Source organism: Rhinolophus sinicus, linkage group LG04 (genome assembly GCF_036562045.2).
Source record: "Rhinolophus sinicus isolate RSC01 linkage group LG04, ASM3656204v1, whole genome shotgun sequence".
NCBI classification, from domain to species: Eukaryota; Metazoa; Chordata; class Mammalia; order Chiroptera; family Rhinolophidae; genus Rhinolophus; species Rhinolophus sinicus.
The window spans coordinates 152,424,734-152,441,527 of NC_133754.1; the positions used below are offsets into that span (position 1 = coordinate 152,424,734).

General features: G+C 41.2%; 1 protein-coding gene across 6 annotated transcripts in view; it reads right to left on the reverse strand.

Annotated features, from left to right (window-relative positions):
- The window catches only part of LOC109457324 (uncharacterized), a 92,607-nt gene that overhangs the window by 60,950 nt on the left and 14,863 nt on the right, over positions 1-16,794 (reverse strand). For all 6 annotated transcript variants that reach the window (XM_074330590.1, XM_074330589.1, XM_074330592.1 and 3 more), the window contains exons 4-6: positions 15,134-15,213; positions 9,115-9,173; positions 6,846-6,996 (exon numbers count right to left, since the gene is read on the reverse strand). In XM_074330590.1, coding sequence (XP_074186691.1) covers positions 6,846-6,996; positions 9,115-9,173; positions 15,134-15,213 — 290 coding nt within the window. The remainder of the gene's footprint in view (positions 1-6,845; positions 6,997-9,114; positions 9,174-15,133; positions 15,214-16,794) is intronic.

Genomic DNA, 16,794 nt, shown 5'->3' on the forward strand with positions numbered 1-16,794 from the left:
GATGAATCCCAAAATCATCACGCTGAATTCAAGAAGCCAGGTGTAAAACAGTACACACTGTATGGTTCTATTCATACAGAATTCTGATTAATCCATAGTAACAAAACATTGCCAGGTATGGAGGATGGAATAGACTGCAAGGGTACCCCCAGGAATTTTGAAAGTAATACAGATATTCTACATCTTGATTATGATAGTAGTTCCACGAGTGCAACTATCAAAATTCATCAAAGCACATCTTTGTGTTTATATGGAAAAAACATTCTTACATACTCTATGTACATGGCCAAGCAGTTACAATTTAGCTGGACAATAAGCATTATATATTGCAAATCCTTAAAAACTACAGCGTTCCTAGATAGAATTTCTCAGTATTTTTTTCAATTCTTCCTATAAGAAAGAATATACTAGTGAGGAGAAACAGAGTTTGACACCTGAAAATATGCCTTTTGGGGATATTATTTTAAGCTGGTTATTTTTGAGAAACAAAAGACTCAAGAAGAGCCTTTCACACTGCTCCCTCATACCTACCTAAAAGAATTCAGATACAAAAACCTGCTCCAGGAAGGAAGATCATCTTAGCATAATATGAACTAAATGTGGCAGACAGGGAAGAACCTAGCAACTTCTGTCTGTTAGACTCCCCTCTGTATTCCATTGTTTCTCAATGGCCCCAGCAATAATTTGTTCACCAAACAGTTTGCTCCTTCTCATCTTCCTGTGAATGGCCTACCTTTCCTTTGAAGTCCAAACCACCAGCTCCACCCTGGCCTCTTCCTCCTTAGTTCAAGATAGCATGTAAGCCTCAACTGTCCAATTTGTCCATGGGTCCCCTATTCCTACAGACGCCCTGTACGCACATATGTAATAAACTTGGTTATTTTATCCTGTTAATCTGTGAGAATTTATAAGAACTTTAATATCATAACTATTAGCCCAACATTTAATAGCCCAACATTTGGATTTTTGCAGCTTGAGCTCTGAAGCTACTTACAAGGCATAACTTTGCCCATTTGGGCTCTGAAACCATGTGCAGAACAAGCACCCTCTGTGCTAATTGTATTGTTTGATAAACCATACTCTGCATTGTTGATAAATAATACTCCCTGTACTATAAACATAATACAAAATCAGTCTTTTTGTTCTACAAGACTGGGCTGAAAATAGGATGTTGATAAATGCTTAATCATATATGACCCATTGTTTTCATCTTATAACCCCACTTGCTTGACCATTGAGTCAACTGACCATTGAAAGTTCAATTGTCCCCACCAATCAAAAAATGAATGATGTGAGTTTATGGTCTTGTTTCCCCCAGCAACCATCTCTTTGATCATTAGCTCCTTGCAACATGTACCTTTAAAAACCTTATCTCCTCTGTTTTGGAACATGTCTTTGGTTGATACCGAGGGCCACATTCTCTTATTTGCAAATCATATATGAATAAAACTTTGTTTTCATTTCTTCTGGGATTTTTGTTAACATCTGTCTCATGTCAATTTTATTGTTAGACAAGCCTGGAGAACTTAGAAGGGAAGAAGGAAAATTACTGTTTTCCCCTATACTACACACAAATTAAGCAAGGCATTAGAAGATTTTAGGAATGAAGATAGTTTACTTTAAATGGACATGAGTTTTTGAAAAATGAATTTAATCAGCAGGTTTTTTTTCTTCCTACTGTTAGATAATTTGACTTCTATTAAATTGTTATTATCCAATTTGTTACAGCACTCTGAAGTATTCATTATCTATGGTTGAATTATAATCATTTTAAAGAGCAGTCAGGGCATTTGTACTACATAATAAAGTCAGCGAAATGTTAAACTTATGGAGAAAACATTCTCATTTTGTTTTTAAAGCAAAGTGCCAAGGAAATTAAAACTGTTCATTTGTAAGAAATACAAAATCTCAATGCTTAAAATGGACTGTTAGTAATTAGAGAGCAGGAATTTCATGTGGGAGGAGGCAGGTCTCTGGGAGGGATTTGGGGCCACTTGCCAATAATCAATTTTCCTCACAGAGCAGCATTTATCAGAATCACCTGGAGAAAACTCAGATGCCGTGGCCACCCCCAGAACTTCCCATTCAGGTCTGCTGTGGGGTCCGATGTTTGCATTTCCAGCACATCCCCAGGTAAGGTGGATACTGTTGGTCTGTGGACCACACTTAGAGAAGAGGGTTGTCACAGAGGAAGCGCAGGGAAACTAGAATTGATAGAAGAAGAGTAAAACTCAGACACCAGCAAATGGAGGAAGGAATGATATCCTCGTGGAGGCAAGCTATTCACTAATCACTGACATAGGGTTTGAGGAGGAACCCAGAGCATTTTCATTCAGTCATTGATAGCATTTGAACTGCACCATGTGGGACTGGTAGAGAAAGTGGATGTCAGGTGAAGGGGCAAAGGATCAGAAATAGTCTTGGAGGGGCGGCCCGGTGGCTCAGGCGGTTGGAGCTCCGTGCTCCTAACTTCAAAGGCTGCTGGTTCGACTCCCATATGGGGCAGTGGGCTCTCAACCACAAGGTTGCCAGTTCAACTCCTCAAGTCTCGCAAGGGATGGTCGGCTGTGCCCCCTGCAACTAGCAATGGCTACTGGGCCTGGAGCTGAGCTGCGCCCGCCACAACTAAGATTGAAAGGACAACAACTTGACTTGGAAAAAAATCCTGGAAGTACACACTGTTCCCCAATAAAGTCCTGTTCCTCTGAAAAAAAAAGAAAGAAAGAAATAGTCTTGGAAAGTATAGAAAGTTGTCAGGGAACAGTGAGGAATGTGATCAAATGGAAAGCAGGGGGACGATGAGACAGGCAAGTGGCACCAGCTTGAGGGGAGCGTGCTCCTCCATAGCCAAGGAGGGCACACTGCTCTGCAGAGTTAGAATCTGTGGGTTCTGCATGAGGCAGCCGGACGTGGTTTTACAGGGGCTTTTTCTCAATGTTGGCCCTTTGCCCAAGCTGGTCTTCTAATCACAAGGCCCCTCGTCACCATCTTTTATTCCACCATTCAAACCCCATTCTTACTTCGAAGAAGTTAACTTACTTCAAGCCCAATTTCACTGTGTTCCTTCCTAAAGACCCAAATTCACATTGAATTGTCCCACCCCTGATCTACACTCTGCTAGACATTGTCCTTTTCTCTGATTTATCTATATTTCTCATCTCTGCAGCCAATCAGAAAATTCCCTCAGGATAAGGACCATCACAATGCCAAGTTCAATGCCAGCTGCATATTAAGAATTTAAAAACTCACTGCTTCATGGGCAGGTTGCTAACATAATCAACAACAGTTGTTTGTATTGGTTGTTTTCTTCATGACCATGGTACTCAAAGCATAGTTCCTGAACCAGCAGCACAACATCGGCTGGGAAAGTGTTAGAAATGCACAGTCTCAGGCCCCACCCTAGCCTAGGAATCACAAATTGTGGGGGGAAGGCAGTCCCCTAGGTTTTAACAAGCCTTCCAGGCGATTCAGACAGACAGATGCTCAAGTTTAAGAACCACTGCTTTTTACAAAGCCTGAATCCCAAAACAAAACTTACCAGAGCCGGCGCTGTGCTTGGTCAACAAAATAAACACCCAAAGTCTTTAATCCGTGTTGAAGGTGGGTCACCAACGTGGCTCTACGCTTTCTAAAGCAGTTCAGTCAATTACACAATTCAATGCTATGAGATGAAAGAAACGAGTCTTTTAGGAAAAGTACAACTATTTCTGGTAGGGAGACAGCTGTGTAATGTAAAGACTGATGTTCTCAACAACAAGCTTCCAGAAGCACAATGAGTCTCCTAGGGCTGCTTCTCAATAGAAGCTGATGATGGCCACATGCCAGATGAAATTCCCCTGAGGGCACACTGCAAAGCAGGGAGACTAGCAGCTCTTAAAGATCTGAAATTAAACCAGGGACAGATTGCAGGGTGCCTAGAAGAGCAGATGAACTGGAAGCCTCAGCCACTCCTCCGTAAAGACTCTCCCTCAGCTAGGCTCTGGGCAACCTGGAGAGACCCCAGCCTGCCACCAGCTGGGGCGCAACCGCCCGGGGTTGCCCACACACAACCAGATGCGCCCAAAAACTCAGGTGGTGTCTTACCTATTCCTGAATGTTTCCCCCCATCAATTTAGTGAATGTGAATGAAGCTACAGTGCTAAGTAGAGGGGCTGCCTTAGCAACCGTTTGCGAGAATAAAGTTCTTCTGAAAGAATTATTCTTTCACCCCACAAAATAGTTATTCTGTTTCCAACCTCCATCTAAACATTTATCCCAATGTTGAAATGCATGACACCTAAAATCATAACCTTAAAATGACCTTTAATTAAAGTTAGCCACAAATAAGTAAAGGGTTTGCTTTAATTGCTCCACTGGAAAAAATTTTAAATTGGAGGACTCTCTATTTACACGTGAGATTGCAATAACAAATATATATTAAATGTAAAACAAAAGCCTGTCAGGGCTTGTAATTAATTTCTAATATGTTTCTCTAGCCACAAAATTTACATAATCACCTTGATGAGTAGGCAAATAGAATATTTTTTGTTTTATTTTTGTTTAATTTGATGTTTATTTTTTTAATTGGTTTTCAAGAAATGTAAACATTATAAAAAGTATTCATTAAGCCCCTAAATCTCAGGCCAGGAGCAAAAGGGTCCACAGTATTCTCCCTCCATAGAAATTACCTGGAAGAAGAGAAATCAGGTAGAGTCTAATGTTTTCGTCAGGAGCCAGAAAACTTTTTCTTTAAAAGTTTTAAAGAAACTTTAAATAGCAAATATGTTAGGCTTTGTGGGGCACAGGTCTTTGTGGCAACTACTCAACTCTGTCACTGTAGCTAGTTAGCAGCCATAGGCAACATGTGAACAAATGGGATTGACTGGTTCAGGGGAAAAAAAAAAATTCTTTACAAAAGCAGGTGGCTTCTAAATTTTGCCCGTGGGCCAAAGATTACAGACTCTTGGTTTTGGGAATTCTATGATTTTCCTGCTGCCTAGGGAAAAAAACTTACCAACAAAGCCAAGTGAGCCAAGTTAGGGAACCCCGTCCGCACTAATGCCCTGGCCCTTGTTAAAAACGTATGCCTGACTGTGAAATCAAAAAGAGCTAGGCTGCTGGGATTCATTCTCAATGTATTACTGAGCACTGTTTGTCTAACGATGGAATGAAGACAGGGAAGCCTCTGCCGTCTCCCTGTCCCTCGGCCAGAAATGTCAATCACAGGTGAACACCCAATCCCCTACTTCCAAACAGCTACCCTGTTGACTCTACTTGCAGAAGGTCTCAGGGATGCATCCCCTCGTCTCCACACCCAATATTAGATTAGCACTCTGCCATCCTCTTCTCCTGCCTGAGGTACACTCCAGACTCCAATTTTGAGGGAGTTTCTTCCTACTTACAGAGCTTTCTGTGTAATGCTTGTTTCACATTGGTTCCAGATTGATCTTTCTGAAACTGTCACACCCTGCTCAAAGGCTTTTGAGCAGCATGTTCCCTATTGCCTAGAGGATAAAATCTAAGCTCAGTATCGCATGTTGGGGACTCACTCCATGGCTTGACCCCAGCCTCCTCCATACATATTCTCAATTCCACCTTTTGCATGCCATGTGCTCTCACTTCTTGCCTATAGCAAGTTCTGCAAATTACCTCTCCAATATCCATGCTCTTCTTCCTAACAGAATCCCCATAATATTGGGGAAGACAATATACCCACATCAAATCCCTGCCTTTCCTACTCTAGCTTATAAAGAGGTGGTCAATAAGATATAAAATGTCATTGGATGGGTTTTAAGAAAAAAAAAATCTTTAAGTGGGGCTTACTCACTTACCCTTTTGCTCTTCCATATATATGTATATATATATATATATATATATATTTTTTTTTTTTTTCTTCTTTCTGGAACTATGATACGATGGTTAGAGCTCCATCAGCCATCTTGCAGCCATAAAGTGATCTTCAAATCAGAAGCCATAACTTAAGAATGATAGAACAAAAATAGAGAAGGAACCTGGCTCCTTGAATGATATCATTGAACAATTAAATCAGTCCTGTGCAACTTACCTGGATTTCATGCCATATAAAAATAAGAATAAACCCTTGCTAGTTTAAGCCACTGGTGTTTCCAGTTTCTATAACCAGTAGCCAAACATAATCGCTAACTGATGCAATGCCATTTTTGCTATCTTCTTGCTATTTAGCCTCTTCAGAATGCTTTTCTTCCCTCTAACTTCCATTTCTCCACCTTTGAAAATACTACTCATTCTTCAAAATTTGTCATAAAAGCTCCCTCCTCCTGGATTACTCCCTCCTCCCACGACTACCCAATACTTTGCTTTTCACCTGCATAATAGCAGCACTGGAGTTCAACAATAGACTCCAGCATCTAGCAGCCATGAGATTGTATGCACATTATTTAAGTCCTCCAAGACTGACTTCCTTCATCACCAAGATGGGGATGAAAACGTTCTGATTGATATTATTGTTGGGAGAAATAAATGAGATAAAGTAACATGAAACAGTATAATGTCTGGCACATAGAAAGTACTCAATAAATGATGACGATGATGATGATGATGACGACGACTTAGTTGGCTATAGATCTGTCTCCCTGATCTAACAAAAGTACTTTGAGGGTAGGGCCAATGTCTCATTCTCCTCATTATCCCCACACCACCTGGTTTATAGTTTGGATGGATGGATGACCAAATGCATAACCAACATAATGGCCAGGAAAGTGTAATGTAGTTTCTGAAGGACTTCCCTCAGACAATGGAAAAATTGCAAAGCAAACTTGATGAAGTCATATGGACATTTTTTTCCTAATTATAGCCCGTTCATTTCAAATATTGATTTGCCTGCTTACAGAGGCTTTCATCACTTGCTAGCCGATAGAAGTGGCAACACACTTGTGCAACTCGAGCAAGCTCCTTGTGCGACAGAAGGGAAAATACACAAATCCATATTTCATCAGGCAGGAGTAGCCACTGTGAGATATCAGCATCTCTTTTGTGCTCCTGGAATGGAACAGGAGACAATGGGTAACTAAAAAGCTAGTGCAAAGAGGAAAGGTCACACATATTGAAAAAAAAAAAAAGAAAAACACACTGCATTTGCAGAAAATGCATATACTACACAGAGACCAGGTATCTCTTTTCTTTCCTTCTACCAACCTCAACCCAGCTTGTCCACAACAGAAGCTACATCCCAAAGTTGGGAAACCAAAATGAAAAACATCAACAGAGAAACCTAACAGAAGATTTTCAAACCCCTCTAAGTTCACTACAAATGTCAATGTCTCACTGACATTGGCTAACCACTGCTCAGGAGCTTCTATCCAGAAATAGCAATGGTGGCTGGCAGAGCCGCCCAACCATGGTTCTGTGGTTCCCTGTTTGACCACAATCCCACAGCCACAGCCCAGTCCACATTACATGGTGTGGCCTCAGCTGCTGGTGCTAGAAAGGAGACTGGACAAAGCATCTTTGTCACCAGCCTTCTTGCCCCTTCCATGGATGACTCCAGTTTCTTGAGAAATTTGGTTACTATTGAGGTTGGATGAAAATCTACTTCCCTGATGAAACTTCTATTAGGATGTTTTTCAGATTTTTGCATTTTGTAGATCCCTCATGATATCCCATAGGACTGGATCTCCACCTGCAACATCTAGTCCTAAACCACATTATCTCTGAAAAGCTGTAATTCCAATTTCAGCATGATGCTCTTCTGGCTTTCAGAATAACTCAGAGAATGACCATATTTCATGTCTTATTGTTGCTTACTTTACAATCTTACACATTCCATAGAAAAGGCAGATGTAATAAACTGGTACTTTTGTCTTAATTCTTGAATAAATCTCTTTATTCAATCTTGAGCATCTCACCTCAAACCTAGAAGACTATAAGCTAATGTAGCAAAAATGTAATTATGTCTCTTCTAGAGCCCGCCCCCGTGTTTCTCATTCAAATAAACATCAAATTAACCATCAAAAGTAATTTAAGCAGCAACTCAAATATTGACTGGAGTCTTTCTAAAATTATCAAAGACCCAATTCTGATAAAATGTCTTAAACGCCTCCTTCCCTATTTCTCTTTGAAACTTCCTTACACTGTGGCGTGGCCCTGTAGACTGTACTGGCTCTCTCTAAGCTCCCCCAAAATGTCCTCCCCACCCAGTCTAATCCCACCCCGCCGTGTTTCTAGATTATCTCCTCTTTTTATTCATTTTATTCCTTTCCAGTATAAAACCTGAGTGGCTTATTTGGCTTCCTCCAATTCTGCAGCACTTTTCCGACAATATTCCAATGATCAACACAAATTTCTTGGATTCAAGAAGCCAGAAAGGCTGTAAATAGTTCTACACTGATAATTTGTTGTCCCTGTTACTGAAATATTTGCATCTGAACTACATGCACGATATAAGCCCCAGGGAAAACATGCTCTTTAAAACGATGTGACAAGTACACTGTATTATTAAGTGACTAAATTATGCTAAAATATATTTTTAAATCACAAAAATGGACTATAAATTATCTGTTTAATTCTAAGGGATCAGGGGGCATCCACCTACACACAAAGGAAAAACACTGGTTCTTAGATGAGCTTGCCCCTCATTTATGTGATCAGTTTCACATTCTCAGCCTTTCATTTTACTTAGGATTATGGATTTCACAGCACTCAATATTTTTACTCTGTGAATGCTGCACTTTGTATCTTGCTGCTTAAGGACAACATTGCATGTTTGTTTCTTTTTTTAAAGATGCCTAAAAAAGAAAAGAGGAACACCTGGAAGAGGCCTGGCTGTTTGCCAAGGTTCCCACCTGCATTAAATCACTTATTAATGTACGTAATCACCAATAATCCCCTTTAAAGACGTTTTCACTCCAGTTGCCATAATTCTGCTAACACAATGAGTACTGGGGGGAAAAACTCTCAAATCCTCACCTGGCTTTAGGAAAAGTCATATTGCAGGAACTCATCAGCTTCTCCCATCCACCAAGATCCATGCTCCTCAATCACTTAGGGACCTTCCTACTCGAGCAAGGTTTTTCCCATTTGGAAACACTGGGATTATTCAAAATTAAGTAACAATGAGGCTAACATGTAGATTATTCACACAGTGCGTGGCCCATGTACCTCATTTTCTCTCTCCACATCTTGAGGCATATTCTTGCAAAAGAATTTTTCAACAGATCCTAGATGAAGAAAAGAAATTTAGCACATGAGACCCATCAGAGGAAACTAAACAGTGACATATCCCTCTAGTCTAATGAGCAAATGCCCCCACAATCTCAAGAAGGCTGTAAGTAACCACACTCAATTCAGAGACAGGAAAGCCTGGCCTGGAAGTTGTGACAAGTCCGTGGGTTTTGAACTTTCATTCACCAGGAAAACCAATTTGTTAACAAACATTCCAGAAAAGATGGTGGCCTTTCTTCAGACAGAGGACATCTTACTTTGTTATATTTTCCTACTACAGGCTGGTTAACTGGCAGGCACGAATCATAATCCCCTGCAGAAATAGTCCCTTCCACTTCACAGCTACCCCTTTATTACTTCTTGACATACTAAGACTAAAAGAATACAGGTAATGACAACAGGAAAGCCACCAGGTGAATTCCCTCATTTCATCTGAACAATTGTATAGCACAGCTTGGTCACAATTTTCAGCCATTACTTTTTAAACACTTGGAATCTGTGGAAAAGAACCATGTGGTCTGGGATTATATCAGGCCCTTACACACTGTCCCTTGGAGTAAACAGAAGCTTACAATGTTTAAAACACTTAAGCTTGACCATTATTTTCCTTTGAAGAATTGCTGACTTCAAGTAGCAAACTCGTCCCCTTCCTCCCACCTGCCTCACCGTCCCCCGTGACAAAAAAAAGTTTTGTTTTGCAATGGCTTGGATTAAAACATTATTTGGAGATATTAACACTAGGGAAAATTGGATGAATGGTGGCATATGGGAACTCTATACTATCTTTGCAACTTTTCTGTAAATATAAAATTATTCCAAAATTTAAAAATTAAGAAAAAAAATCTCGGTATATAATGACAACAGTGATAAAGACTGCTGACCACCTCAGGAGCAAGTATAGCTCATGGCTCCAGGGTAACTGAAGCAATGGCGAGTACAATTTTATCATAGAGAAAAAGAAAATAGTAACATCATGTTGAAATTCAAGCTGTTTTATGATTATTTCTTATACAGATGGCTTTACTGTTGAAAAACCTTAAGAATGTGCATTGAACAGTGTGGCCAGGATTCTAGTGAGAAACCAGTTACAAGCTCCAAAAGTTAAATGAACCCATCCACCCCTATGCTAGGCCTCCTCCAGGTTTTAAGTACAGAATAAGGAATGTGCTTGCTGTGCAGAACTGCTGGTATTCCTTGCTTCTGTGATACTGTTACTGGAACCCCAATGTTTTTCCTTGAGTCGGCCTGCCTGCACACACTGGCCCAAAGACATGCATGAACAGGAGTTTGCAGTATAGAAAGAAAACATAGTTTAATATTGAAATGTCCTATATGGAGATGGGAAGATTATGCTCTAAAAAACTGACTCCCCAATGGTGTGTAGGTTATAGTTTATATTGGGCAAAATCAAGACACCAACACCATGGGTTGAGGGGGAATAGGGCTGTGCTGGGAGCTGATTGGCTGGAGGTGAAGTAAGGGTAATAAATCATTTCTTTAGGTCTTGAGGACAGTTCTGAGGTCTTTTCCAGCGTCCCTATGTCTGGTCTCATGGAAAGTAACCAGGGGTTCATTCCACCTTAGGGCTCAGGAGCTGAAACATAACTTAGGTCAAGATGTTATCTTGCACCTGCCAGCGGTCCAGAGGTATAGAGGTATATAGAGAGAGGGATATGGCTTCTAGAGTTAGGATTTAAAACTAAATTTAATCAAAGTCATAGGGAGCCTTGGTTTCAATACAAGTACAACAGGAGTAGTGGGCAACACCAGAAAACGCATAGAGAAGAACTGCCCAAAACCCTGTGCTTGCCCATCAGACTGCACTCCCATGCTGGCGGGGAGCAGCCCTAGGGCCAGGTCCCTGCCCTGCCTGCTCACATGGTTGAACTAGAATCACACTCTGCAGCCAGACCCGCAGGAGGAAAAAACAGACACACAGCCACGTGATGAAAGATGAGAGAGAACGAAGAGTAAAGTGTAACTAGCTACAGTTATGTAAGATCAGAGAAAAGTAAAGTACTGTGGACACTCACCCCATAGAATATCTCTTCTCCAGCCTCACTATGATGAATGGAATTTTATACAAAAAAATCAGGATAACAGTAATGTTAATCATTTCAATGAGTCTTAGAGAGAAAACTCCATTCCTGGGGTAGGCAGAATGCAAACCCTCTGCATAATTTGGATTGAATGAAACAGCACCTAACAGCAGTGCTTGGTACACAGGAAGCAGCCAGTAAACAATAATTTCCTCCCTCTAAATGGCCTCATACATATGGAGTTGGATATTAAAATCTAAATAGATGTTTCTTTATGGTAGTGAATGTGACAACTGAGACAAGAATCATATATATCAAAAAAAAAAAAAAGATAGAGAATGTAAATTAGGTAATAAATGGCTGAAGATCAACCAGCAGGGTCTAAGGATAGAGCATTTGCATAAACAGGTGAAACAATTATACTAAACCCTAATGGCATAAAAGGCATTTTTCAGCAGGCTGTTCAATCACATCCAATGGAGCTCTTCCAAGAATTAATGTCGGATCAGCCACTGAAGTTCTAGGCTGTGTGGACTTAGGCTCCAAGTGGAAATGCTTACTAATTCTGCATAACATTTTTTAAATAAACTGCCATTTTAGAATAGTTTTACACATACAGAAAAACTTCAAAGGTAGTACAGAGAGTTCCTGAATACCCCTCACTCTGTTTCGCCTATCAACGCCTTACATCACCATGGTATTTTTGTCACTACCCAAGAAACCAACTCTGAAAAATTACTATTTAAAAACTCCACACTTTATTCACGTTTTTGTAGTTTTTCCGCTAACCTCCTTTTTCTGTTCCAGTGTCCCATCCCGGGTACCACGTTATATTCAGTCATTGTGTTCCCTTAGGAGCCTCTTACCTGAGGTAGTTTCTCAGACTTTCCTTGTTTTTCAGGACCTTGACAATTCTGAGTACTGGTCAGGTATTTTGTATGGTGTTCTTTGATTTGCATTTGTCTGATGTTTTTCTTGTGGTTAGACAGGGTTTATGGATTTGGGAGAAGACGACTACAGAGGTGTAGTGCCTTGCTTATACGTCATGGGCTGTGTGCTGTCAGCATGACTTGTCATTGTCGATGTGGCCTTGACCACTGGTCTGAGGTAGGGCTTGCCAGGTTTCTCCCCCCGAAGGTTCTTTTTTCTCCTTTCCATACTCCAATAAGCCACTAAGTATAACCCATACGCAAATTATGGGGCTATTAAACAGAAAACCAGAGGCCTAAAATGGTGTCACTTGTACTAAAGCCCATGACCTAATTACAGTTTCTACCTTCACTAGAAACATAATCTTATCAACCAGTCTGGAATTTTCTGGTCAAGCACTGGGAAGGTCACCTGTCACATGGGCCCTCTCTATCCCCCATAGGAAGAAGACGCAATATGTATGATAAAATCCTTGTTGAGCCCCTCCCCCCAAAAAGATGCTATCCTGGCCTAAAAATAGTCCTTTCTTTTCTTTTGCTAATAGCTCCCTTGTCCCACCTTTCTTCTTACAAAAACCTTCCATTTTGTCCAGCCCCTCTCAGCACTCTTCTAGTTGCTAGATGCGATGCTGCCTGATTCATGAATAATCACTTAATAAAGTCAATTAGATCTTCAAATGTACTCAGATGAATTTTGTTCTTTAACAAGTTCCACATCCTCATTATATAAGTTAATAATTAATACATAAATTATTTGGAATTCTTTAAGGAAAATTTCTTTCTTCTCCATTTATTATTCCTTCATCCATTTATATCAACATGGACTCACAGATGTTTATTTTATACTTTCAGTTATAACCCAATAATACATTATTTATTTTGTTGCTCAAATTACTCCCGCTTTGGTCAGCTCTTCCAGGATGGCTCTTGTGTTCCTTTGACATGCCCCATCCTTTTGTTTTTTGAGCAATTCCTTACTTCTGGCACTCCAGGGTATTCCCTGTGGTATAGTCCTACTATATTCCCTGCATATTCCTTGTACTGGTCCTAGTATCCGTCATTTTTCCGAGGAGACTGATTCCTCTTACGAGAGAATGGTATCAGAAAGCAAGATCCGTGCACTGGTTGTTTCACCATCGGTGTTTTGCACTCAGAGATCGCACTGCAACTAGGAATGACAGGCTGCGCCCTCTGCTGGAGGCCTGCTCTGGGGCGTGCACTTGGTCCACCAGCATCTTCTTACTAAATCACAGTTGTCGTGTCAGGGGCGTTATGCTTGTATGTGGTGGGACTTCACTTTAAGTAATCTCCCCCGCCCCCGTCTCCCACCCATCACTCACCCCAGGAGAGGGAATTATTGCTTGGTGATTTTCAAAAAAGGAAGTCTGCTCAACCCCTTCAGGGCCCTTTTTTCCCCAAGTCCTGACACAAGGGCAGGGGCAGAGGTCCCCTGTCTGACCCTGTCAGAAGGGTCTGGGACTGCCTAGCAAGCCAACAATGGGATGGTGGCCTAGGCAGGGGTGGTGGCAGTAGGTGTGGCACTTGGAAGAGAGAAGGAGCCATGGGTTAGCCCAAGGTTTTTGGTCTGCACCGCTGGCAGATGGAGTTGGACTTGACCAAGACATGGGAGGCTGTGAGAGGAGCAGGTTGGGGGGGAGAGGATCAGGCATTTCACTGGATACATGTTAAATTAGTAACAGAAAGACAACTGTTAACACCGGGCCAACAAACAGCCTGCCCGCCCCCTGAACTACCTTAGAAATGGCAGTTAAGATAAATGGGGACTGTCTTTCCCCCTCTGTTGAGTGACTCTGCACCTGGATTGGCATGTAGGCGTGGGCCTGCATGACCAGAATGATATGAAACATTGATGGGGAAGAAGAACGATGACGTCTGTGTGTCCAGCTGAGTGCACACACCTTGGCTCTCATTCAAGCCCATGGCAGCCTTACAGACCTCATGTGGGAAACAGGGTAACAAGAGCCAGTCCTTCACTTGTTAAGATGAAGACACTGTGCTTGCTGTATCTCCCGCGTTGTATCTTTCTATAAAGCCCCCGAAACATAACACGAGATGAAAACCTATCTGTGTCTCGTGAGTCCAAAGCCAACTTGAACTCATAACTCAGCCCTGCATTATAAAGCCAACATTGTAATCTCTCTGACTCTTATCATCCCTTAATTGGGAAGGGAAGAAAGAGGTTTTAATTATTGCTTCCCTGTATCCCCAACACCCCCCGTGGGAGTTCACTTCAGGTGGTGGCGATACGTGCAAATCAGTCTTTATAGCAACTCAGAGGGCAAGATGCAAACTGTAGACATAGAAATCCACCCTCATCAGGTCAATTAAATCTTTACCCAGCTCTCGGATTGATGAAAATTCTCTAGTGCTGCTCCTTTAATGAACAAATTGGTTCTCTAAACAGGAAGGGCAAGCTGGCCTTCCATGAAGGCTGTCGCTGACAACTCTGAACACAATGGAAGGCTGTGGAAGGCTGCACTCTCCCGAGGGGCAGCGTAGCCCCTGGTCATAACAGTCGCTTTACCTCTTCATGAAGCCTGTCCTCCTTACCATGTAAACGCAGCCCACGAGACACACAGAAAGACCAACCTGGAGAGAGGTCTTTGCTGAGGTTCTGATGAGCATGTTGGTCCATCAGCACGAACAGCTGCTGGGATTGAGCCTATATTTATAGTATAAAAAATGATGCTAGTGGCATTCAATGATAAGTCTCTAATAAGGAAGTTTTGGAGGAAAGTTTTTAAAATTATTCTTGAAACCATAGATTTTTATGAGTGATTCTCTAAAAATTGATGTTACCAGGCTAGCACTTGGACAGTCATGGACCTAGGTTCCCTTTCTTCACCCCTGCTTATCAGCTCCTCTTGGTTTTTCGATCTTAATTATGTCTGGCACATGCAACTGTTCTCTCTTCATTTCCATCTGACAGATTTGACCACTTGGCATATTAATGACTTGGCTACCTACCAACCGCACAAGCACAGGGGTAAGTCCCAGTAGAGGTTCCCTCTGCTTCAGCCGAGTTTGGTCTTGAAATGCTTTGAGATCTATGGCAATAAAAGCACAGGGGAACAATTTAATTGCTTGATGACTGCACTACCTTGCATTTGCATATCAGAGAAAATCGTCGTTTGGAAGTTCATATGTGTACATCTCCTCAATGTCATCGCAGTCACATACAGCTCACAAAATCTCTTTGGTCTAAGAGATGCCCCCAGAACAAAACGACCTGTTGGACCATTTTGTTTACTAGTTAGGTGACCACAGTTCACCATCCCTTTAATATGTAACATCAGGATTGCCCAAATAATGTGACCCGTGCTAAATTACCCAAACACATATAATTTGGAAATATGGAGCCACCTGAAATCTATGACTACATAACACTTATGTTCAAAGGAAACAGACAACCTAACATACAACTCAGGTAAAAACAACTCAACAGACTTCACCCCTTTCTCTTTACTGTCTAAAAATATGAATATCAAATGTCCTGCCCATTTTAGTGGATAAGGAAAGCTCTTTCCTTATGCATAATTCATTGCCTTTCATTTCCACTCTCTGCATATTCTTACGTGTGGATGAACCCCCATGCCAGCTGCCGTGATGGCAGACCCCAGAGAGCAGCCCCGTTTCATTAACCCATTGGACTAAAGCAGTGCCACATGGAAATAAGGATGCCAATTACTGGACCTCAGGTTCCTTTCAGCATTTACCACCCACCATTCACCTCAGCCCAACATTTCAGGCAGAATGAGTTCACTTAATGGGTCTGGAAAATAAAGCGAGGTTCCCGCTCAGCAAGCCACTCACAGAGGACACTTCAGTTATACATGCTCAGGGCACTGCATCCTCCTGAGCAAGCAGAAATGGTTACTTATGCTACCTAATACAATGTAAATTCTATGTAAGTCGTGTCATACTTTGTTTAAAAGAAAAACAAAGCCAAAAAGGATGAGAAAAGGCAGAAAGAGTACCTTTCTGCTACCATACAATTTAAAAAGTTGTAAATAAATGGGGAAAGGGATAAACATCGAGAAAATATTTAACTAGAGAAATAAATTAAAACCTTAAGTATTTAGACAATGAAAGAAGCAAAGATAAGACGACTGCCATAAAAGCCACCCCTGCATACAAAGAACTACACAAAATGTTATAAATGTCAAAAGGAATGCATTCATCTCAAATCACTTTGGTTATTAATTTCCTAAATATTTCCAAGATCTTCTACAAGAGAAAAAAGATACAATGCAGGATTTTAGGTCAGGAAACAAACAAGTTACATATTTGGAAGGTAGAGGAAAAGCATTTGACCTTTGAAAAGATGTTTTTCACAGTTTGTTTGTAGCAGAGATTGCTAAACCAGCATAACTAGCCTGCATGTGGAAACAGCATCATCCACTAGAGGCCAGAATGAGACTGTCATGTTCAGCACGGCTGAGGCCATTCAGTTCCAGGGGGTATCAGCAGAGGACTGGTTCCAGAACCCTCGTGGATACCAAAATCCTCAGATACTCAAGTCCCTCCTATGAAATGGCACAGTATTAGCAAATAATGCACACACATCCTCCTGTATGCTTTAAATCATCTCTAGATTACTTATACCACCTAATATAAATGCTATGTAA